The following is a 24,156-nucleotide window of genomic DNA, read 5'->3' as shown; positions in this document are numbered from 1 at the left end:
TCCTACAAAACATCGAAACATTGTTATAAATCTACAGGACACGCCAAGTCTGATACTACAACGAATTACGAAAAGTCGATATAACATATCTGAACTGTTGTTAAAAGAATTCCAGAAGGTTTAGACAAGCTACATAGGTGTAACCCATTCCTAGGCTGCAAATCTCTACTATTCGTCAGAATGGAGGACGAGGAAAACGTGTGGCGACGTCAGATGCAATGAAACGAGATTAAATATTACTTCTCTTATTCCTCAGAACAAATCTTGTCACTGTGTCTTCCGCGGCGGCTGGTGGCTTCGTAATCTAGAGCAGAATCTGCTGAATCCTGAAGCGAACTTAGTGTTGCCGAAGGTCGCTGCATGAGCCCAGAGTGCAGAGCAGTGGCTTGCATTGTGGTGGGTTGCTCGCCCGTTGGTTGAGAAGACGCGTCTCGTCTCTTCGTGTGCTACAGATGAGGTTATAACTGCGGCTTGTGAGTATATGGCTCGTAAGCTGTGTTGAGAGTACTCCGCCCTTCTCAGGTCACCGCCCGTGTTGTCCGCGATGTCGAATGCCTGGCCCGCTGTTGGGTAGGCCGTCTGACTCGAACTGGAACGGTGTCGGTAGACTCGTTGACTGTCCACCGGTGGCAGCTTCTTTACTGGATGCTGGTTCGTGGTCACACGTGGCTATGATTATTGGTAATCGCTTCAGGTGACAAGGGTACAACCAATAATTATCTTGTAGTCGAAGCTCTTTTGTCTGTGTTTGCTTTAACAATACATATGTTTGTGGATGGTTTCCGCCTTTAGCTAAACACAATTTTGTTTCTTATCCCATACATGTTTCACTGCATCCTCTGAGGGCTTTTAGTTTATGGCTTTTTAACCACACGGTATGGTTTTTGCCTGATGTTATTCTTTACAGTGACTGATTTCTTTCACAGTTTGCCATGTTTTCTGTTTTCCTCCTCTTCTCCACTGTGTTATTGAGCTGTCACTGTCACTGTTTCACTGTTCACCAGCCAGGGGGTTGGAGTATTTATAACGCGGAGAAGCGGCTATGCTGTACGACATCATTTGTAATGACCAATTAGGTCTCGCTCACTATGACTCGCCAGTGGTCTTCAGTTTTGCTCTATTGGTGTAGTCAATTTGTTTCAGTATCATAACTGCTTCGTCAAATCATTGATCGGTATTATTGCGTCCTCCCTAGTGTTTCTTACGTAATTTTACGAGTGTAAGGGAGGCAAGTTGGTCTGCACTTGCTTACACTTTTCTGTTGAGCTCGTTCGCACTTGCACATAGAAGTGATTTGTCGCACTCCACTCCTAGTGACCGGCTAACCGTGTCGAAATGTTTACGCCTACCGGCTGGTTCGTGTTAATAGTTCAGTGTGCTTGAGGAATGCCGGGCTGTAGGCACTTAGAAAAATTTCCTCTCTCTCGTGGCCTTACTGAGTTGATGAATAACACCCTCCTGTACTTTAATAAACTTCGTCCCAAACTGTGTTCCTTCCTTGTCCGCTGATTAACTATCTTGCATATTTACATTTATTCCGAACCTTTAGATCCTTCACAACAGAAATCTTTCCGTAGTTTAATATTATTTTCGAAGCTGCCTCTTTGTACGTTATATCCTCTAAAATCTCTTAGTTGCTAGTGCGATTCCATTCCATGGAGATCTTCTTGCATAAGTGATTTAAAGCCTTAGACAAAAGTAAACTATACAAAGAAAAGCTAGCTTCCGATAACAGTAATCGTTGATGCACTGATCATAATGATATTCCGTCTAATTTTCTCTTGATCGTACGTGCTGGAACATTTGATCTAACGAAATTTGAAAAAGTGTGGTTGTGGCATTGGTACTACCATTTTGTATTCCGGTGTTTCGATTTTTCCCAGGAGTTACTGAATTTCACACCATAACTTGTCGGTTCGCACCACCTGAGCTGGGCAAATGATGACTGACCCCTTGATACTAGGGTGAGTTAATACATAAGTCGCAAACGCCAGAATACCGCACACCGTTTTAAATTTCGCGCCTATGTGTGTCTAGAAGGTAGCAGCACATATAGTGCGGAAAGTAGCCGTTACACCTATACCGCGGTCGGACCAAGATGGAAGATGTGTTACGAGTATGTACCCGACTAGAACAACGCGATTTTTGTCCCCAGAGCACGCCCATAGCGAAATTCTTCCTGTACGTGCTTAGAACTTTGTTTCATTGAAATTTGTGTTCAATTGAATTCAGAAAGGACAAAAATAGTCACAAACAAGGAGCGGCCTGGCCGCCCTGGTTATCCAGTGCTGGCACATTCTTTCATCCCATAGGGGTATTTCGCTACCACCAAGACAGATTGATCGTGCGAGTTGCAGCAATTTAAGGAACCAAATAAACCTGCTGCAGCCCGAGAACTCATTCGTTAGATGCGAACGGTGCCCCAAGAATTTTATGCTGCAGACTCTTAACACCTTGTCGAACGATGGGGTAAGTGTTAAAGTTTGTTGAAAAGGAAAATAAATTTCAGGCTAGTACACCCGGCTCTGATATCTCTATCCGTTAGCGACTTATTTATTGACTCACTTCGTAGAATTTTTAAGATCTCTTATTGACGTAGTAACGTGCGAATCCTTTTGTTCTTAAACAAATGATACATTGCTAGTGTGACACTGGAGCCACTTATTAAAAAGCTTTGTTTGACTGGATATGGATGAATTGTGGGACACTGGTATCGAGAGTTTAAATCCGCCACTGGAAAATAAGTTAATATTTATCCTAGTCTGATCTAAACAAATCTTGACCGAAGTAACGCAATAGAAAAATGGCATAGTAGAGGTAGAACGTTCGTAACCCTGTTCGAAATCCTGGTATTGTACTTAACTGTCCATGTGTGGCATGGTGAACTGCTTCCTGTACGCTTTCCAAGTTCCATTCTGGCATCTCCCAAACTTCTGACTAGTTCGCCTAGTAGTCTGGCTACGGCTAGTTTCTCATCATATGTCCTTAAACAATTTTTTGTCTTTCCTAAACCTTTGTTTAGCGTTTCCATCGTTCCTGTCGCACAATGCTTGCAACTAACATTTCCTGTTCCACATTCGTCTACAATGAACGTCATGATGGGGAAATAACTATGCCGAAGGGAACGCGGAAATCTATCCTACTGGTATCACAGACTAGCGAGCCAGGTAGACCTTATTTGCAGCAGTACATCTTCGCTCAATGTATTAGTATATCACGTAAGACTACAAATGTTGTCAAAGTTCAGAGAACACGGAACGTATGTGATTATGTGTTGCTTCCAGTGCCTAGAGAATACTCGATAGATTAGCACATCGCAGACTTTCTTTTAGCAAAGTGGCAATCGAGCCCCGTATTTGTCGGCTTTAGCGCCGCCTGCAGCCTCCTTTCAGAGGCAAGTTGGGGGGGGGGGGTTGGGTGGTAGAAGTGCATTCCCGCCGAACCGAGTCGGGTGGAGTGGAGGAGTTTTTGGAGCGCGGCACACGGACTGGCTTGCGGCCATTGTAGGAGCGGCGGCGGCGACGCACAAAGGCCGTGTTTTGCCAGAGTGCCGGAGCCCCGGCCTGAGTGGATATCGGCGAGATGGCAGGCGCCAACAATCTACGGTTTGTTTGAGCCACGAGGTCGTCGTTAATAATGCAGCGGCCGGCGCCGCCGCCCGCAGTCCAGGGGCCTTCGCACTAGCCTGCTGCAGCCGACTGCCGCAGCGCCGGTTCTTTTGTTGATACCTGTTACGCTTCCAGGTGGCCCCAGTCTGCATGGAATCGCATCACGAGCACCCGCAACTGAGCCAACTCTCTTCCGTTAGAAGCTGCTCGATCTCACAAACATAACGGCATAACGGATGATGGACTGGCGGGGAGGAGGGGGGATGGGGTGGAGACGTGGGGCGTTAGAAGGTTCAAATGGCTCTGAGCACTATGGGACTCAACTTCTGAAGTCATTAGTCCCCTAGAACTTAGAACTGGTTAAACCTAACCAACCTAAGGGTATCACACACATCCATGCCCGAGGCAGGATTCGAACCTGCGACCGTAGCGGTCTCGCGGTTCCAGGCTGCAGCGCCTAGAACCGCACGGCCACTTCGGCCGGCGGCGTTAAAAGGGCTTTGGGGGGGGGGGGGTGTAGGCAGTCTTTTTAACTTTAGTTTTCTGTGAGGCGAAGCACTTAGTGCTAGCAGGGATCCACATCCACACCGAAGGGGGCGCTGGGGCCTCATATTACTGACTGCTAGTGTGTTTTATCCTGTTGTAGCTACTACTGTTTACACTATTTACGTCCTAGTTAACTCCAAATGTTGGATTCAGTGTTAAAAGTAAGATATATCTGTGTTGTCATTTACGTAATATAAAATTTAAAGAATGTCTGGTGGTTACAATCTTGCCAGGCTAAGTCAATCAACACCAAAAATAATCACATAGTGGCAAGCAAATTCTCAGTTTTTGTTTTAGTAATGACGGGATGGACGAAATTAAATAAAAAAAGAGATAGCAACGTGAAAATAGTCGACAATGGCCGCCCACATTTCATTACGTTACAGAACTACATCTACATGATTTCTCTGCAATTCGCAATTAAGTGCCTGGCGGAGGGTCCACCGAACCACGTTTGAGCTACTTCTCTACCGATCCACTCTCGAACAGCGCACCGCAAAAATGAAGTTAAATCTTTACGTGCGAGCTCTGATTTATCTTATCATGATGATCGTTTCTCCCTACGTATGTGGTTGCTAACAGAATATTTTCACTCTCTGAGGAGAAAGTTGGTGATTGAAATTTCATGGGATGTCGTGCCCCAGTGGAAAATGTCTTTGTTTTAATGGCTGCCACCCCATATCGTGTATCATATCTGTGGCATTCTCTCCCTTATTTCGCGATGGTACAAAACAAGCTGTCCCTCTTTAGACTTTTTCGATGCCCTTGTCAATTCTATGTGGTGCGGATCCAAACCGCACGGCAACAATCTAGAAGAGGACGGACAACCGTAGGGTAAGGAGTCCCTTTAGTAGGCCTGTTACATTTTCCAAGTGTTCTGCCAATAAACCGCAGTCTTTGGTTTGTTTTATTCACAACATTATCTACGTGATCACTCCAACTTAAGTTATTCGTAATTGTTATCTGTAAGTACGTAGTTGATTTTACAGCCTTTAGATTTGTGTGATTTATCGTGTAACTGAAATTTAGCGGATTGTTTTTGTGGTCATGTGGATGACCACACTTTTCATGATTTAGAGTAACTGCCACTTTTTGCACCATACCGATATATTGTCTAACTAATTTTGCAATTAGTTTTGATCATCTGATGACGTTACATGACGGTAAATGACAGCATCATCTGTAAACGATCTAAGAGGGTTGCCCAGATCGTCTCCTAAATCGTCTATATAGATCAGGAACAACAGAGGTACTATAACATTTCCTTGTGTAACGCTGGATAATACTTCAGTTTTAATCGGTGACTTTCCGTCAGTTATTACGAACTGTGACCTTTCTGACAGGAAATCGTGAATGCATTCACACATCTGTGACGACACTCCTTAGGCACCCAATTTTATTAGAAGTCGCATGTGAGGAATGGCATCAAGAGTCTCCAGGAAATCTAAAAATATGGAGTCAGTTCGAGGTCCCCTGTCGATAGCACTCATTACGCCATGATTACAAACAGCTAGTTGTGTTTCATAAGAACGATATTTTCTAATTCCTTGTTGGCTATTTGTCAATATATAATTTTCTTCGAGGTGATTCGTAATGTTCGGGCACAGCGTACAGTACAAAATCCTACTGCAAATCGATGTTAGTGGTATGGGTCTGTAATCTATCGGGTTACTCCTATTTCCTTTCTTGGGTATTAGAGTGACCTGTGCAAATTTCCAGTCTCTGGGTACGAATCTTTTTACGAGCGAACGTTTCAATTTGATTGCTGAGTATTGAGCTGTTGTATCAGCATATTCTGAATCGAACGTGAATGGTACACAGTCGGATGTCTTAATTCTCGAACTGATTATCCCTTAAAATCATTCAGTCAAACAAATATGACTAACTACCATGGACCGTTCACTCATAGTTGTCAGCTTGTTTTACATCACAGTATTTAGGGTCGTTTCTTTTAAGGCAGATGTTGCTGCTGTAGACAGCTCAGAAGAATGGCTGCGAGGGATGGGATGGGACGGAAAGGAGGGGGGGGGGGGGGATATTCTCCCATCACTCTCTCCACCCCGCGGCTGTCCACGGCTGTCCGTCTGAAAAATATTGCCTTGCCAGTCATCTTGATTGGCAGCCTTGTTGTGTGTCATTTTTTGCTGATTGTCGTCACACAGTTTCGTTCATTTTATTTCTTTTTTACAGCTCCACTTCCAAAAGGCAGAATTCTGGCGAAACATGAATGCAGAGACAACATCCACGTTATGAGCAAGAAACGGACGAGAAAATCGCACCAGTGGCGATGTTTTGACTGAATAAAATTCAAGAAACACATTCCAGTAGTTGCGTGAAGAGTTCCACTATTAACAAACTGTTGACGCTGTATAGTTACTGATACCATGTTCACAAATGGACAACGACATTATTTCGGAAATATAAGCGCACTGGAGACGTTAGACGGTTCAATATATTTACGTCGGCCAAACCTTTCGTGTCAATCACAATTACAGTTCTCACTCAGTTGCAATCATGAAAAATGTTTTTATAGTAGTTCATAGTATCCTGGTTAGATAGCGTCACTCGACTCGCAATCGCATTCCTGGCGCATTCTTCATAGCCGCAGATAATAATCGTTCATATAGCCCAGTGCACGAAGACCAAATGATATCGTTTGGGGGAAAAATTCGTGTACAGTGGTAGGGGAAGAGGGGTCGCTGGAGTATCATGAACAAAATACTAAAAATCTTGATCGATGGGGTGTCAGCGTTGGGGGGGGGGGGGATAGGGGGTAGAGGAGTATGTAAAGGTCACTTTTTTGTTTTGCCTGTACATCTCGAAACCCGCGGCTTCTGGTGAAAATGTTTTTCAGTACGAAATTAAACTACGTTAAATTTCCTGCAAAAAAAAGATAATTCATTTTTTTCTCTAGGACTAATAGCTTCCACGTTGCAGGTGATGAAAAACTAAACAAAACCATTGCTGAGCTGAAATCAGCAGTTCTGGAGGTTGATCGACAGCATCGATGTTCCGACACTTCAGCGGGTCATGCAGAATTTCGCTATTCATCTGCGCCACATCATCGCCAATGATGGCAGGCATATCGAACAAATCATAACTTAAATCCGAATATATGTAGTGGCGTTTATATGTTGAATAAAGTTTGTGCACTCCGTAGTTTAGAAGTAATTTACTTTTTTTTCATATAGCTCAAAAATTGCCACCCTGTATGTTCATATCACGTATCCGCATAGGTCTCCGCAAATTATCATGACATTTAGTGCCGTGTGGTTTTTCAGCCCTTTGTAAGCTCTGCTTGTGTTGTTTCCTATAACGCACTTTGTATTTGGCAGGCATCATAGTCCGAACCACGAACGATGCCGGTTCGCGCAGGTCGACAAATGGACGGGGCTTGCAATGTTGCCGTTTCCGAGCGACAGTTGCGGTTCGTGCTTAAACGCGGCTTTGCTTTTGATGTAAGCGTGTCTCTCGCAAATTGCGTCTCTCACTTGCTTGTGTAAAATTTGTCGCTGACCGCCACCATCAGCTGTGATAGCTCGCTCCGAATGGAATAAAAATTCACTAAATAACTCGCCACGATCACGTTTAACGCTCGCACTGGACAGGGCGCTAAGAACAATACAGAACGTTCATTGGCTGCCGGAGATGGAAGTGCGAAGAACGAGCCTAAACTCGACCGCCATCGTTTCTGACTCCGACTATAGCGATGCACGAGGGTTGTGTTATAATGCGGCAGTTCGGCTTTAATCGTTTCTTCTTCTGTAATAAAGGAAACATTTCTAATCAGGGCCTATTTGTGGAAATAGTCGATTATTCCTTAGCACGTCCTGTTAATGACTGTTATTATTTCAATTACTGATTTCTACTCTCGGATCACGTTAACTGTACCGAAAGTAGACTTTGTGCGACGTTCAAACTAATTAGCGTGGTGTATATTACAAGTGGGAAGCGGACGGAACTTAGCTTCAGGAATATTTTCCTGGATGTAAACACTCTTTTACTTTAACTCATCATTTCGAAAATTGTATAAGCAAAGAGAGCGTCAAACGCAGTAATAATAAAATTTAAGTTGCGTCTATTGTGGCTGTTCACTAGTCATGATAAGTCGGAAGTTCTCCGAATCATCTCCTGAAATATTCAGTAAGTTCTGGCTCGATCGAACGCCGTGCACTTTACAAGGAAAAGTCAGCCTGTGTCTTGCGCTGTAAAGAAACACCAAACAAGAAGATTCTGCGCTCAGATTCCCCGAAGTTTCTTTTGCCAGCCTCTTGAATATTTCATAAATGCCCGAGATCTCGGTGTTTTGCCAGCATTTTCTTCCGTCGACATTGATCTGCTCTTGATATATATCTGATAAGCAGGAAGTTCCATGTTTTGTGTCCCTTTTTTATTTACGTGCTTCTTCACCACGAATACCTTGTACTTCAGTATCATAACCGTGGTCTTAGAAACCAGTACAAGAGCCGATGCAATCTTCTCTTGCTTTCTTTCAAGTGGCTGCGTGGAAATTCCGCGAAGTTTCAATGAATGTCTTTCTCGTCATCTTCTGGCGAACATGTTATAATTCTTATTCTCGTGGATAAGAAATTTTAGGTGATCGTCGGATAGGCTCATGTACTGCGAGTGAGCCTAGAAAAAGAGCGTAGCAAATATTCACAGCTATCGTGGAGTTCACAGCGTTTGACGGGCAGGTGCAGAAAAACCTTATGGCATGAATAATCACAGAAATCTGGAGTAACTCACATGCGGATGTTAAGACTTTATTCAGAGCTAATAGCCCTTCTATCACATCCAATAATGATTACGTAAGCAACGAACCAGTTTAGGGCATAATGGATAGAATTGCTTGAATGGTGTTCTGGATTCACTGGGTAAACGTCTAAGATGACCCGCCACTCTCTCTCCGTCTCTCTCTCTCTTTCTCTCTCTCTCTCTCTCTCTCTCTCGCTGTCTCTCTTCCTTATCGCACATATCTCTATCTGAACACAGTTGACGCTCCTTGTGCTTTGCTGAACGTCGAAGTTTACCAGTGGACAGCACAGCCTGCTTAACACCCAATAATCTTAGCAGGTGTAAGAATAGATGCTGCCATACCTTTGTACCATATTTATACTTTGTCCATATGCAAACAGTGCTTTGAATGCGGTTTAAGACAGGTAACCGATACGATTGTTCGCTATTTACTGCGGCCTAGGAATCAAACTGATTCGTTGTCGACAAAGTGTTACGTTGGGATGACGAGTGTGAAGTGAGAGCGGCGCCTGAGGTTGGCCGGCGTGTGGTCTCCAGGAAGTGGCCGAGAGAGCAGCGGGTGAATCAGAGTGCGGGCTGCCGGCTGCCGGCTGGTGATGACTCAATGACTGTGCGGAAGCGCCGGAACTGCGGATGCCCGGCTGGACCCCATAAATGGTTGCTGGGGCGGCGAGCAGCGGCGCGCAGGCCGCTCGCAGCCCCCAGTTATAGCCCACAGCTCTCTCGCCGGCCCATGCTCCTTACTGTTTATAAACAACTTGACGAGACATCGCATCTTGTTCTGCGAACTGTGTGCTCTACGCCCACAAGAAGAGCCACTACTTGTACTGAGTTATAGGTCAAGGAGAAAACTTCCATGTAAGGGTAGAATCCCGAGATAATCGTTGGGCTACGAGAGAGACTGTTTGTTCTGTTCCAGCAGAGGAATAGCCTAGTTTCCTGCAACACGTGTCTTATTCACTACGTCCATACAAACATGTCGACATACACTCTCATGAGCAAAAAATTTCCCGGGCAGAAGTTTTCACACGGTGAGAAAGTATTGTACTTACCCATTTAGACGTATAGGTAGGACCTGCTGGTCAACGCCGCATGAGTGATTTACGTGGCATGTAATGACTGTGTGTGAGGTACAGCACCACTGACGCTGCAACAGTGTGGGAGCACTGATTCAGTTCTGCTAGCAGGTCCGACGTTGCTGTGGAGAAAGAGATTTGTCACCAGAAATGTACGATGGGAAAGAGTTGAAAGAATTATTGGTCCACCTAGTGGACATTAGTCACTGAACAGTATACTGGTACGATGACAGACTTCACCAGCGTAATTTACCAAATAAATGGCTGTGACTGGTAGAAGCTGAGGTCCGCCCTAAATTCTAGTTGATTCATTAACCAGCAAAACCTTTCTTGACATTTGTTGAGAACAACCGAACCTCTGCATTTGTGCTTCACAAAACTCTTTACCTAAGTAGCAGAGACTTTGTGCCATCGATATAGTTTACGATAGTCCTGTCAGTTCATGGAAGCTATGCGGCTGTAACGACCGTAGTTACATTCCTCTTCAAGGAATTATCACTTTCATTTCATTACCTTGGTTTCTGTCCGATGTGGCTGTGGAACAGAATGGCATGTTCTGAGAACGACACAAAGTGCTTCGTCGGGCCCTCAATATCTGGCTGTGTGACTCAGCGTGTAAGATACGCAACTAATGTTGGAAAGGAGTGGTCTGCAAATAACAAGCTGCCTGTGATTTCCTAGAGTCACCTCAGGAGCCACCAACGTGGTGTGAGAAAGTGATATGGCATGTGGTGTGACAAGCACACGGCTGTGATGTGACGTGTGTGTGACGACAGTAAAGATGATTTGATATTAGGCTTCTTTTGACGTTGAAGATCTTCTGCGTTTTATGTAAATGAAAGTAGCTACATCCTTCTCTGTACTTATTTTCTCTGTAAAACATACTTTTCACGTAAAAAATTAAAAATAAGAACGCTGTTCCGTGATTCAATATGCAAACTTTCGATCTTAAGGAAACTATTCAATAAAAAATTAAATCTATTACTCCCTATAGTCTTACCTCACAGCTTGCTAATTAACAGGCTCTCTTTTCGTTTTTATGAATATTTATTAAGATACTCTGAAATTAAGTAACCGACCGCACATTCTTCAAAAATCTTGCAGTGAATAATGTAGTCTCTGGCCAGTTCACATTTGATGCATTTTAGGTCATATATTGCTGTGTACAAAATGTAACTAACATATCGAAATTGTTTTCTAAAGCTGGAAGGAGAGCCATACCTCTTTCCAGTCTTGAGTCAGTACGCTGTATGTATAGACAGTGTGTGGTAGCCCGTAGTTGGACTTTAAGACACCATGCTATGTCCAGTGTTTCTATTTCATATGTGTTTTGCGTTGTGGCTAGTGTCTCTATTTCGTATATGTTTCATGAAGTCAGTTACAGTCACACCCTAAATTAACATTGCATTTTTTCGAGATACGTTGTCATCTTCATAGATGAAGATAGTGAACATAACGGAGATACAGGGGTGGACAATAATTTGGAAGCACCAATAGCAAAACGCATTACCATGCCTAACACGCCGTAGGAAAACCGTTGGCATTCAAAATAGCTTCCAGTCGTATCGTGATGCATAAACAGAGATCCTGTGTGTGGTTTTCAAGGGAATCTTATACCACTCTGCCTGCAAACTAACGGCATATCCAGGTAACGATGATGGAGGTGGATAGCGACCATGCACCCTTCTCTTCAAAGTAAACCACAAAGGCTCAGTGATATTGATATCTGGCGACTGGTGGCCAAGGGAGATGTGACAGTCCGCACGAAACCAGTCCTGGACTATGCGAACTGTGTGGACAGGGGCCGTGCCGTCTTGTAAAACAGTACCACCACTAGGGAGCAAACGGTGTACCATGGGATGGATCTGATCAGCCAAAACGGTGGCACAATACTTGCCAGTAATGCGATCTTGCAGAGTAACCATGGGCTCCTATGGCGGCCCGAATCATCACTGAAACTATGTTTCACTATTGGGACGTTAACTTGCCAGAAGTTGGAAACAGTGTCAGGAGACCAAATGACTTTCTTAGATTGGTCCACAGCCCAAGTTCTATGGCTTCGACATGACGTTTTCCTGCTACGGACATTTGGATCACTGATGAGTGGTTTTGGAATTGCAACTCACCCTTCAATTCTCTGTTTACAGAGCTCTCTTCGTGTCGCTTTGTTGCCGACAGTGTTCGCGAGTACGACATTCAGTTCTGCAGTGATTTTGCAGCTGTCGTCCTCTTGTCGTTCGTCACAATCCTCTTCAGTGACCGCCCGTCACGGTGAGTCGACACAGATTTTTGTTCGCGTTGTGACTTAGCGGATGGTGTTTTTCCGCTTTCTCTGTGTGCGATATAAATCGTCGATACGGTGACTCTTGAAACAACGGACACTTCGGCTGCCTTGGTTACAGAAGCACCACCATAAAACCACCAACAATTTGCTCAAGATCGAATTGATGTAACTCCGACGTAATGCTCTCACAGCTGCGAGGAACGCTGTTCAGATCACGACTGATACTTGTAACGTATTGAGGACACTGCACGGTGTCATTCGTGAGCAAGCGCAATAGCGCAGCCTGCAGGTTTGGCTAGCCATCTGCATTTATGTTCAAGCGTACATTTCTGCGGTGTTTCCACTTTTTTGTCTAGTACCTGTAGGTGAGCATGGCCTCACCATCGATAGGCGACAATTTCATAGCATTACTTCATAACAAATTCGTTTCTGTTCCGTGGTACATGAGGCATTCACCCTTCACAGAAACGTAATGAAATCAGTCTCGTGATGTCTATTTACAAATGAGCGAATACTCAATATTAATTTTTAAGAGGACGAAAATCAGCAGAATGCGTATTTGGTACGTTAACATAAAAATTAGAACTATCAATTCACAACTGTGTTGCAACCCTTGGAAAATTGATCTTACCTTTCGAGTTATTTACATGTTACACCAAGTTTTTCCGCTTTGTGACGGGACATTCTCAATACTTCAATGAGGCAATACCGTAATAGGAAATAAAACAAACGATTAATTGCTACCACAACAGCCATCTCCAAGATCTATTAAGGAAAGTCTTTCGACATGTTCCGGAAGTTCTCTCTCATTTCATTTCAACATAGCTACTGCATTCTTTAAACACTTATATGTATAAAATTTTATTTGCAGTGATGTTCCAAATGATGGTTTAGGTGCTTAACTGTTGCCAAGCGCTGAAATAAATTGTTTCTGATAATGATTGATTTTATCAGATGAACCTGTTTTATGATTTCAGTTAGGTCTGAAACTTTACAAATTCTCACAAGTGGTAGCTGTCATTAAGTTCAGTATCATTATCCATTCAAAGCGTGCGGTACCACACTTCACCCGAGAGTAGAAGCAGCAATGCGCTCCTTGGACGTCGCTGCGCGTCACTTCGGAACGCCACCTCTGTGTGTGCTGAACTGTTTGTGAACCCGGGGGCGGCTCGAGACACCACCTCCCCACCACGCCACCTGTTACGTGTACATTGAGGCTAAACTGTGTTGTTTCCGTCGCCCTATAGTCACTCATCTTAGGCACCTTCTCGTCCACCACCACATCATCAGGAAAGAACAGATTTGTGCACCTCCCCCTCCCCCCCCCCTGCCCGGATCATTTATGTAAACAGAAAATAACAGCGGTCCTATTGCACTTCCCTAGGACACCTCTGTGATGAACAAATGGTTCAAATGGCTCTGAGCACTATGGGACTCAACTGCTGAGGTCATTAGTCCCCTAGAACTTAGAACTAGTTAAACCTAACTTACCTAAGGACATCACAAACATCCATGCCCTAGGCAGGATTCGAACCTGCGACCGTAGCGGTCTTGCGGTTCCAGATTGCAGCGCCTTTAACCGCACGGCTCTCTGATGAACACTCGCCGTCGCGGACGACATAATAGGTTGTATTACTGAAGAAGGATGCATGACTGTTGAGGGACAGTGTCAGCCCTCTGCAGTACTTCTACTATGGCCGCTTGATCCTTCTCCGCTCCAAACGTGCTGATGCGTTTGATTGGGGCCACTGAATCTGTTAATGGTTCAAATGGCTCTGAGCACTATGCGACTTAACTTCTGAGGTCATCGGTCGCCTAGAACTTAGAACTAATTAAACCTAACTAACCTAAGGACATCACACAGATCCATGCCCGAGGCAGGATTCGAACCTGTGACCGTAGCGGTCGCCCGGCTCCAGACTGTAGCGCCTAGAACCGAACGGCCAATCCGGCCGGCAATCTGTTAATGCTCAGCTGACACACAGAAACTTTTGTCAGCTTTTGGTAGCATTTAGGACGAACTTCGAGAGCTATAGAGCAGTTTGCGATACCAGCCGTCGGTGTCGCGTCACTTTTTGCAGAACATTTTTAATTTAATTTTTCTGCAGCGTTGTCCGTTGTTATATTTTCTCTCGTAATGTGTATCGTGGTCTCTATAGAAGTTATTTTTAGGATAACGGATAAAGTTTCGTTTGCGGTAAATGTTTATTTTATTGCGTTATGACTAAACACCGGTGTAACAACCCGAGTTGTTTTCCAAAGGACCAAAATCTCGTAATTAAACAAAGCCAAAAACTTGGCGTTTAAGTCTTCGTGTTGGTTGGTTTGTTATAGTCAGATGCGTAGGCGTGTTCGTTACATCAGTGGTGACATAACGAGTACCAGGTTGTTGCTCCAAGCAGTAATTTCCTGCAGGTCTTACCGAATATCGGCCGGGAAACCAGAATCGCGGCGGAGCGAACGGTGCTGCCGTGACAGGTCGGCGCGACCGAGGCGGCACGCGTCCGCCGCGAGAGCCGGCTCGGCTCCTGCTCTCTGCCTCGGCTGGAGAGGACTGGAGAGGACTGGAGTGGAGTGGAGTGCAGTGCACTAATAAGCCCCGTAATGAGGTTGCCGGCGGGCGCGTCCTCCGGGACGCCAGCCCTTTGTTATGAAAATCGGCGCCGCGCTCGGAGTTTGTGTAAAATAATACGGTTTGTAAAGTTGTAATGCGGTTGGTTTCGGGCTGCGGGCTCTCGCGGCGTTTTCGATATTGGGCGGTAGATGGCAGAGCGGACGCGCGCGCCGATTAAGCCGGCTTTGTGGTCCTAACTGCGGCCGCCATTGTCTACCGTGACGTCACAATCAGCGTCGGCTGCGTCCGCGGCGAGCCGCCTGCAGCCGCCAAGTCAAGGGGCGCATTCTGGAGGCCGCCTACGAAGGACCTGAAGCCAGCTCGTCCGCGGTTGTACAGCGATAACGCCTCACAAGGGAAGGCACTGCGGTCTACACCTCGTCGAGGTAGTGAGAGGCAAAAAAGCTGGCTCGTTTGGAGCACATTAGTGAAGGCGAAATGTTTCCTGCGGCTAATGGACTACTAGCGTGTAGCTTTTGTTAGTGGTTGCACCATCTCTCCTCAGAGATTGGTCCACACTTCCCTCAGTCAGTCCTTTGGTGTCCTATCAAAGATTGTGAACTATCCGTGCCTCTCCGTCAGAAAGTTTTAATTGTCATCTCTCGAATCTGTGGTTGTTAAATTTAAACCGTGCGTCCTTGGTGACTTTAGTTTTATGGGCGTTAGGCCACGGTTCAAGTCATATTTTCTACCTAAAGTTCTGTATTCTAATGCTCGAGACATCACCAAAGGCTATAGATGGTACAGTTTCAAACTTAAAAAAGTTCAGCCGAAACGTTCATACGTATCCACGTGACGTTCGGTTCGTGACGTCATCACCGTGCTACCTAAGGATAGCACATTTTCACCGACGTGTGTTATGGAGGCTGTAATGAGGAAGAGATGGCGGTCTTTGCCTTATTTCAGACAAAGGACAAGAAATTTTATTAGCAAACTGATGGTGTTACTATGGGGAACCAATTCAGCGCAGTTGTTTTTATAAGGAAATAATTGAAGAAACAGCCCTTCAGACGGTGAAGAACAACCGTCATGTTCGTTTCGGTACACTTTATATAGCCTCATGGAGAAAAAGATCTCTAAAGAAGATGTAAATTTTCTGAACGATGGTAACTATTTTATAAAGTTCACTATGGAAAAGAGAAAGAAGTCAAATGTCATTTTTGGATGTACAGGCACGTAGAAAATCAGACGGAAATTTAGGGTACAAAGTCTGCAGAAAGCCCACTCAAAGGGATAGATACCTTCGCAGACAGTCCAGTCACCATCCCAAGCAGGAAAGAGGAGGGCTCTAACATTGGTGGACCAGGCTAATAGAGGCTGTGAAACACAATACTTGGGAGGACGAACTCGATAATTTAAGAACTGCTTCCAGAAGAAATGGTTACTCAGATGACGAGATTAATGACGCAGTACTCCCTAAGAGATCCGGAGCTTCAAGTAAAAAGAACTAACAAAAGGAAACCTTTGCTCTCATACATCTCATCGGCAGGATTTTAAGACGACATCAGGTCAAGTATACTTGCCAAGTGCTAGAAGAAGCATTGACACCCGCCTTGAGAAACACAAGAGCAATTGTCGTCAGGAAAACACGGTTGAATCGGCAGTAGCACATCATGCATTGGCGCCAGCAAACCGCCAAATTCATTTCTTCGACGCTATTGTTTCATCAGGATCCAATAATTACTATGCTAAGATTTGCAGAAAGCCAGTAGAAACTCTCAAACACAAAAATATCATTAACAGAAAAGAAGGACATGAATTACGCAAGTCGTGGATCTTAGTGTAAAATAAACCAAACAGTATCAACTCTTGGGGACTGATGACCTCACATGTTAAGTCCCATAAAAAAAATACTCAAATACAAAAGTATCAACTCTTCCCACCTGTAAGGTGCTTAGCACACCACACGTCGGTGTGACTGCGCGATCTCAGGGAGAGCTGTGATGACGTCAGGAACCGACCGTTGCTTGGTTACGTACAAACAGTTCGGGTTGCTGAGCTCGTTTTAAGTTTCTACATCTACATTTAAGTGCCTGGCAGAGGGTTCATCGAACCACCTTCACAATTCTCTATTATTCCAATCTCGTATAGCGCGCGGAAAGAATGAGCGCCTATATCTTTCCGTACGATCTCTGATTTTCCTTATTTTATCATGGTGATCGTTCCTCCCTATGTAGGTCGGCGTCAACAAAATATTTTCGCATTCGGAGGAGAAAGTTGGGGATTGGATTTTCGTGAGAAGATTCCGTCGCAACGAAAAACGCCTTTCTTTTAATGGTTTCCAGCCCAAATCCTGTATCATTTCTGTTACACTCTCTGCCATACTTCGCGATAATACAAAAGTTTGAGACTGCTATCTCCGTCTTAACAGCCTCTGATGATGACACTAGCATTGGAAAACGAAATGTTGAGCAGGGCCGGCCACTGGTGGCCGAGCGGTTATAGGCGCTTCAGTCTGGAACCGCGCGACCACTACGGTCGCAGGTTCGAATCCTGCCTCGGGCATGGATGTGTGTGATGCCCTTAGGTTAGTTAGGTTTAAATAGTTCTAAGTTATAGGGGACTGATGACCTGAGATGTTAAGTCCCATAGTGCTCAGAGCCATTTGAACCATTTTTTTTGTTGAGCAGGTAAATATGCCTTGGACCATGGTCCAATTCCCATTAAACCAAAGTCACGAAGAACGCAAATATTGGCCATGGAAGCCTGCACCGTGTGATTAAACCGTACGCCCTAAACCACATGTGTCCCAAAGGTACAAAGAAAATCTAATCATGTGGCCTCTTGAAATAATACAGTTACTTGAAATGAACTTGAGTTTGTAATACTTTATTTAGAACAGGTTAAATGTCGCCCATGACTCATTAACTGAATCTTAGCTTGTCCACTTTTAAATCCAAAACTACCGTAACTTGAAAGCGTTTATTTTTGCATAATAGAAACGTACAAAATCTCAGTCACGCGTAGAAATACTCTTCAAACTTCTGAGTAACTGTTCAAAGTTGATGACATTCGCACCTGTACTCATTGTGAAGTAATGGCGTATGTTTCGTAATACGGTTTCTGCTCGCTTGTGTTTGTACAAATAGTAATATGTTGCATGAACGCAAAATGAAATGAAATGGTATCGGTTGCACTTACAGATATGTTTATCTTGAGCACTAATATTGTATTAATTTCCTGACTCATTTCGACCACTGGCCATCTTCAGACCGACACCAAGTAAACTCATACAGTGTATCCCGATCAGTGTGGACGGTACAAGCCATTAATGAAAACTTCCTTATGCGTAAATAAGTTCACACTTGTGATTTGTACCGACAACGTCATGAAGATGGCCAGTGGCCGAAACGCATCATGAAATTAATAAAATATTTTGTGGCAAGACAAATACACAATTCACTTAAATTTCAACAAATTCTCATGACGAAAGAAGTATACATTCATGATACTGATAAGCGATACTGCTAAAAATATTCCAAACCATAATCAGCTGCACGCTGCGGCTAATTAGGGACGTTTCTTGTGGAATCTTTCTACCGCGGCCGGTGTGAGCAAATCGATACGACCGTCCACTTGTAACACATTTTCTGCTAGCAACGGAACCACTCCTACTCAGGCAACCCCACATTATCGCCTAGTTTGAGCAATGTTGCTGTATATAGGAACAGTCAACAAACTAGGATCACAGACGACCTGACTATAGGACCAGCGTGACTCTATAAGAGAGTCCTCGTATTTGGATGGGGGGGGGGGGGCGGGGGGGGGGGGCATGTCGTTACCTTACAATAGGTGGTCAGACAGAGCAATATCGCTCCCTAGCAGTTGTAACCGTTGCTACAGAGCCGTAGCAGCCGCCACTTGCGCGGCGCCCCTCTGTGGCTATGGCACCCAGAGCTCGTACATAATTACAGCGAGGAAGCCAGAGGGCGGCGGCAAAAAGCTCTGCGGCCGCCACCAGGGCATCAGGCGTTTCGCTTCCCACACTTCGCTATCGTGGGAACTATTATCGACATCACTCTTCATACCTTAGTGTATGGTGCGGCAGTGTGTTGTCCTCACAGCCCTTGAACGGATAATTACATCTTTCAGTTTTCCACTCAAGTTATCGAAAGTCGACCTATATCTATATTGATGCTCCAGCGTTACCTCTATAACGCTACTAACACGCGAATTTCCACTGTTATTGGCATTCTTATCTCATTTAGTATCTAATTTGAAAATGCTGTTCTCATACGATCAACACCAGAAGTGAAATTTCTGAAGGAAAGAACTAATTAAGCTGAATTGCTGAATACTGACAGTAACCAGATGTTTGGATGCTGCAACCGTGTCCGGCGGTGCAGCTCGTCTCGGGATGTGATTGCAGCAACGTGCCGCTAGAGGTGGCGATTGGGTTTGGAAATCAGCTGCGCCTCCTCAGCTCAGCAGTTCTGTGCTAACCCTCTGCAACGTTCGACAGAACTCGGTATTGAGAAACTGATTTCGTCCAATATTACTCCATGCTTCACGGCGTGCCAGACAAGCCGTGTAGGTCGACATCGAGTTTGACGATGTTGCCTCCTATATTCTTCACTCACTGCTGGGGTTAGGTACACTTATTCAACATCTTCTCAATGGATTTTACAGCGACACTTCCCTGTACAAAAGATAGTATCAAACACCTTCAAATATACAAAAATACCTGCTTCTCAGTCACCTCCCATCTTATTTTCTAGCTCTCTCTTGGCGACAATAACGTAGCGCCTCTATGAATATGGAGACGGAAGCGTTTATTCAAATACAGTTTTGCGAAAACTACCTGTGAATGAAAAAGATGAGAGTGAAATACAAGAAATGGTGTGGAATACAGCGCGCGCAATAGCAATAAAAAGAGATACCCAATAGAGGTGCACAGCTGGACGGATGATGTACGTACAGTCACATACACAAACACTATTCACGAAAAAGTATTCCCAAAACAAGCGAATTTATTCGTGAGTAGTACTTTGCAGATGACATGCAGTCAAAAACAATAAAAAAGCACACAAAAGACGACCAGTAAAAATCAGTTCTCACAAGCCCTTAATTCCGGGTGAGCAATCAAAACAAATTAAACAAAATGTTGTAGTTTACGGAAGTAGGATGGAAAAAACCACGAACTTTGTATGACTTTTTACGGAAATAAATCGAGAGCCTAAGAGGATGACACATAGGTACCAAACATTCCTGGATAAATAAAAAAGAAATACGTTATGTTTTCTGTAAGGCTGACTTTAAAAATCTCAAATTTAACTCGCAAACACGGAAATGATACTAACAGGATCTTCCAGCCCGAGCAAGACGACGGTTGGATTCGCAGATTTCGGCCAAGTCATTTGTGCTTCAGGGTTCTCGATCTCAAATGGTCACATTTTGCCTTCTCTGTTGCTCCTGAAACATTGTACCATCCTGACGGAAGAAGCCAATAAGAAAAGCAGCACGTTTTAAATGCGGGTGTCGCTTGTTGCGCAGGTACTACGAGACGGGCAGCTTCAAGGCGGGCGTCATCGGCGGCAGCAAGCCCAAGGTGGCGACGCCGCTGGTGGTGGACGCGATCGCCAACTACAAGCGCGAGAACCCCACCATGTTCGCCTGGGAGATTCGCGACCGGCTGCTCGCCGAGGGCATCTGCTCGCAGGACAACGTGCCCAGCGTCTCCTCCATCAACCGGTGAGTACTGCACGGCTGGGCGAGCGCTTGCCGTGAATGCAATTGTCCGTGATAGTACACTGTCTGGTAAAATTAAGCGTCTAGAAGGAGAGGGGGAATTTAAATGGGGCTTTGTGTTGACTAGACAAAAGTCAGGTTAAATGAACAGTGAAACTGGTAAGACCAGCACACTGCTGGACCCCTCGCATTAGGATGTTGTGTCCATTCGGGCTTGGATGTATATACCGATTCGATCACTGAGGGTACCATACAGCAGCCGTATTCTGTCCTACAGTTACTTGGCCTTCTTCTCTTGTAACTGGTCTTCGGAATTCTTGATATTAGCATTGAGGTGAAGTTGACGCACAAACTTGTCCAATACATGTTCTGTCAATGATATACTGGACGCTATCTTGTTGCGCAAGAGCGTACCCGATAACGATGCAGGTAGTTCATAGAGACTCGTGCCGTGTGTGGAAAACTGATGACGCGTTGACAAATGGTATCAGCATACTGCATCTTCAGAGGTAGCGTATAAGGACTTAAGATGTTTCGGATGCATGTCTCGTTAGAGTTACAATCACTACCGGATATGACGCAGACTAGTACTAATACCCAATGACTGGCTACACCATGACGTTAGGGTTCAAATGGCTCTGAGCACTATGGGACTTAACTGCTGAGGTCATCAGTCCCCTAGAACTTAGAACTACTTAAACCTAACTAACCTAAGGACATCACGCACATCCATGCCCGAGGCAGGATTCGAACCTGCGACCGTAGTGGACGCGCGGTTCCAGACTGTAGCGTCTAGAACCGCTTGGCCACTCCGGCCGGCTATGACGCTAGGGGCGACACCGATGAGATGCTCCAAAACATTGACAGAATGTGTCCTCTGCGCCATAATGCTCGACGTGTTCAGTTTCTGATAGAGCGGAGTATATGCCTCGACGTCAATATAACAGTTGCTCTATTTTCTTGAATCATCTGATTCTAAAGCTAGCCTTAATAGTGAATCTTCTGTGTATACTCTGTTTAGTGTAAATTTGGGTAGCCCTACGGACGGCTAAAGATGGAGCTATTTAATTTGCACAACAATATGGCCGGCTGAAGATGGAGATATTTAACTCGGAAAATAATAAGATAATGTGAATACGAACATCATAAATGAAGGCAGCTGAGTCAAGTTTTACAAAAACATATTATTGGTGAAATAATGTTTCAGAGGGGACATATTTTTGAAGTACACATATCGCACATGTATGAGGCATGTCATCCGGTACTTTATTTCATAGATCGCGACGGAATGAAATAGAAAAACCATGAAGATACTATATGAGAGTATTGAGTAACAGGCGACATTATTCTAACAAAGCCAATTTGCACCCACCTGTAAGATGTTCCTAGAAGTTTCTCGTCTTCCCGTAACTTCACAAATTTAAATAATTGCAGTCCATTAGTTTCCTTCCAGTGCAGAAGGCGTGAGAGTGCCTGTTGCAACACGTTCATGTATAAGGAACTGTGTAGTCCAAGTTTTGTTGGAGTCACTGTCGGCGTTTATGAACCACGTGTTTATGCTTTCCGCTATGCTGCCCGTAGCACGACATCGATCTCCACCAGAAAACCGCTTGATGTTATCGCGGCACTTTACAGTCTCGGCCCAGCTGAACATGGCGTAGTCTTGCCTTCCTGCTGCCACTGTGTTGACTCAGCCGCAGGTGGGCCTGCAATTGAGCGTGAAATCCGCAGCGCGGTTACTTGGCATTTCACAGAAACGCGGAACATCGACAAATGTGTCGAGTAACCATCAGGCTTAAAGGGAATTGAATTTAAAATTTTTGCACTGTTATGGAGTCGGATATAAAATCATTTTACTGGTATCATCAGCGAAGTAAACATGTATGTAAGCGGGCATTTCGTTCGATGGTCGGCCGTTGATGAATAGCGGGAAACAAAGCGCCAGGGGACAGATACTTACGGCGTTACTTCGGTGCTCTGTGTTAAACTATGTGAGTGGAGAAATGCCTGTTATTGAGTAGCTAATTCAGAAACTTTTTTGCGTGTTGGTCGATAGCTTGAGGAGTAGCCTGGTTAGGTTTTGATGTGGAGAAGTGGGAGGCCCTGACAAGTGCGGGCCGGACCACATGTCGCGGAAACGTGACACCTCTCTTCTCTGTTCTACTCTGCTCTGCGCTATCGCACCGAGGGGATTTATTTTCATGGCTCACGACAGCCGAGCTGCCGCGGAGATAGCGGCGCCTGCAGAACGCGCCGGTCGCTCCGTAAATGGAAATCCGGCGCCCTTATCTGGTGGTGGGGGGAGGAGGAAAGGGTGGCGGGGCGGGAATAAGCCCTTAATCCTGTTAACCGGCCGCTGAGGCGCGCCACGGCGCACTTCAAACGCGCGGCCCGGGCCCGATCGGGCGGCAGGCGGCGGGCAAACAGCGGCGCGCGCGTAATTGGCGTGTGGCGGAGGCCCGGCTCGCATCGGCCAGCCCTGCGCCTCTGCCTGCTGCCGCCAGCCGTCGTATCGGCCATCTCGTCTGCCGGGCCACAGCCGCGCCGCACCGCGCAGCGCAGCGCCGGCCGTTCCGAGTCCTCTGCCGGGGAGAGGAGCGCGTCCTCCTCTAAGGACAGTTCGAGCCACAGGCGCCTTACTTAGCCTGTTATTCCAGGCTGCGGCTTCAGTTTTTGGATCCCTTATCAACTAGGCCACACAACAGTTGTAGTGGTCTTCGCTGTCAAGCCTGCCGTGATGCAACCACCGCTGTAGACTTTCCCGTATGAGTCTCTTAATCTCTGCGTATCTACTGCAACTTACATCCCTTTGAACCTGCATACTAGTACACCTTAGTCTCCATCCCCCGCCCCCACATTTGTGCCCATTACCGAATTTGCCGATACTTTGATGCCTCAGAATTTATCCTATCAACGGATCTTTTCTTTTAGTTAATCGCTGTAAATTTCTGTTCTCGCCTGTTCGATTCAGTACCTCCTTATCTGTTATTCTTTCTGTCCAATCTTCAACTTTCTTGTGTAGCACCACACTTCAAAAGCCTCTTGTCTGTGCAGTACATCATCAGTTATTACGTTGCCAATAGCAAACGTCATCTACTACTTTTTCCTAATGTAGTCCCCTAATCATCGCCTGATTTATTTCGATTACATACAGCTACCCTTGTTTTCATTTTGTTGATGTTCATCGTATAACCTGTTTTCGAGACACTATCCATTCCGTTCAACTGCTTCTCCACGTCCTCAGACTTGCTGTGCTAGGATCGTGACATATCGTTATAGCACTTACAAAGGTGAAACACAGATGCTGCGGGAAGTCAAAACAGATTTTTTGCTTGTAATGGTGTCAGGATCTTGTAATGTATCTTTTTTTACTTGTTACATTATTGACGTGTTCTGCCTAGAGCCGTCATCGGATCCAAACTTAGAATTCGCGAAACAAAATTCAGCGGTATTTCAATAAAACTCGCACTAACCGTTCACACAGCCCTCTGCGACGCATTGTCTCAGATATAAATTAAAATTACTGAGTAAGTCGGTTCAAATATCGGCGGCCGTGCCTGGTAAAGCACTGAGGTGTTCAAGCCA

At 45.1% G+C, this 24,156-nt stretch overlaps 1 protein-coding gene across 3 annotated transcripts in view; it reads left to right on the top strand.

The window, feature by feature from the left end:
* Positions 1–24,156, top strand: part of LOC124620099 (paired box protein Pax-5-like) — a 263,562-nt gene that overhangs the window by 125,649 nt on the left and 113,757 nt on the right. For all 3 annotated transcript variants that reach the window (XM_047146771.1, XM_047146779.1, XM_047146785.1), the window contains exon 3: positions 20,377–20,574. In XM_047146771.1, coding sequence (XP_047002727.1) covers positions 20,377–20,574 — 198 coding nt within the window. The remainder of the gene's footprint in view (positions 1–20,376; positions 20,575–24,156) is intronic.

Source organism: Schistocerca americana, chromosome 1 (genome assembly GCF_021461395.2).
Source record: "Schistocerca americana isolate TAMUIC-IGC-003095 chromosome 1, iqSchAmer2.1, whole genome shotgun sequence".
Taxonomy (NCBI): domain Eukaryota; kingdom Metazoa; phylum Arthropoda; class Insecta; order Orthoptera; family Acrididae; genus Schistocerca; species Schistocerca americana.
The sequence above is the reverse complement of the archived record's forward strand: the minus strand, read 5'-3'. Positions and strand labels throughout refer to the sequence as shown.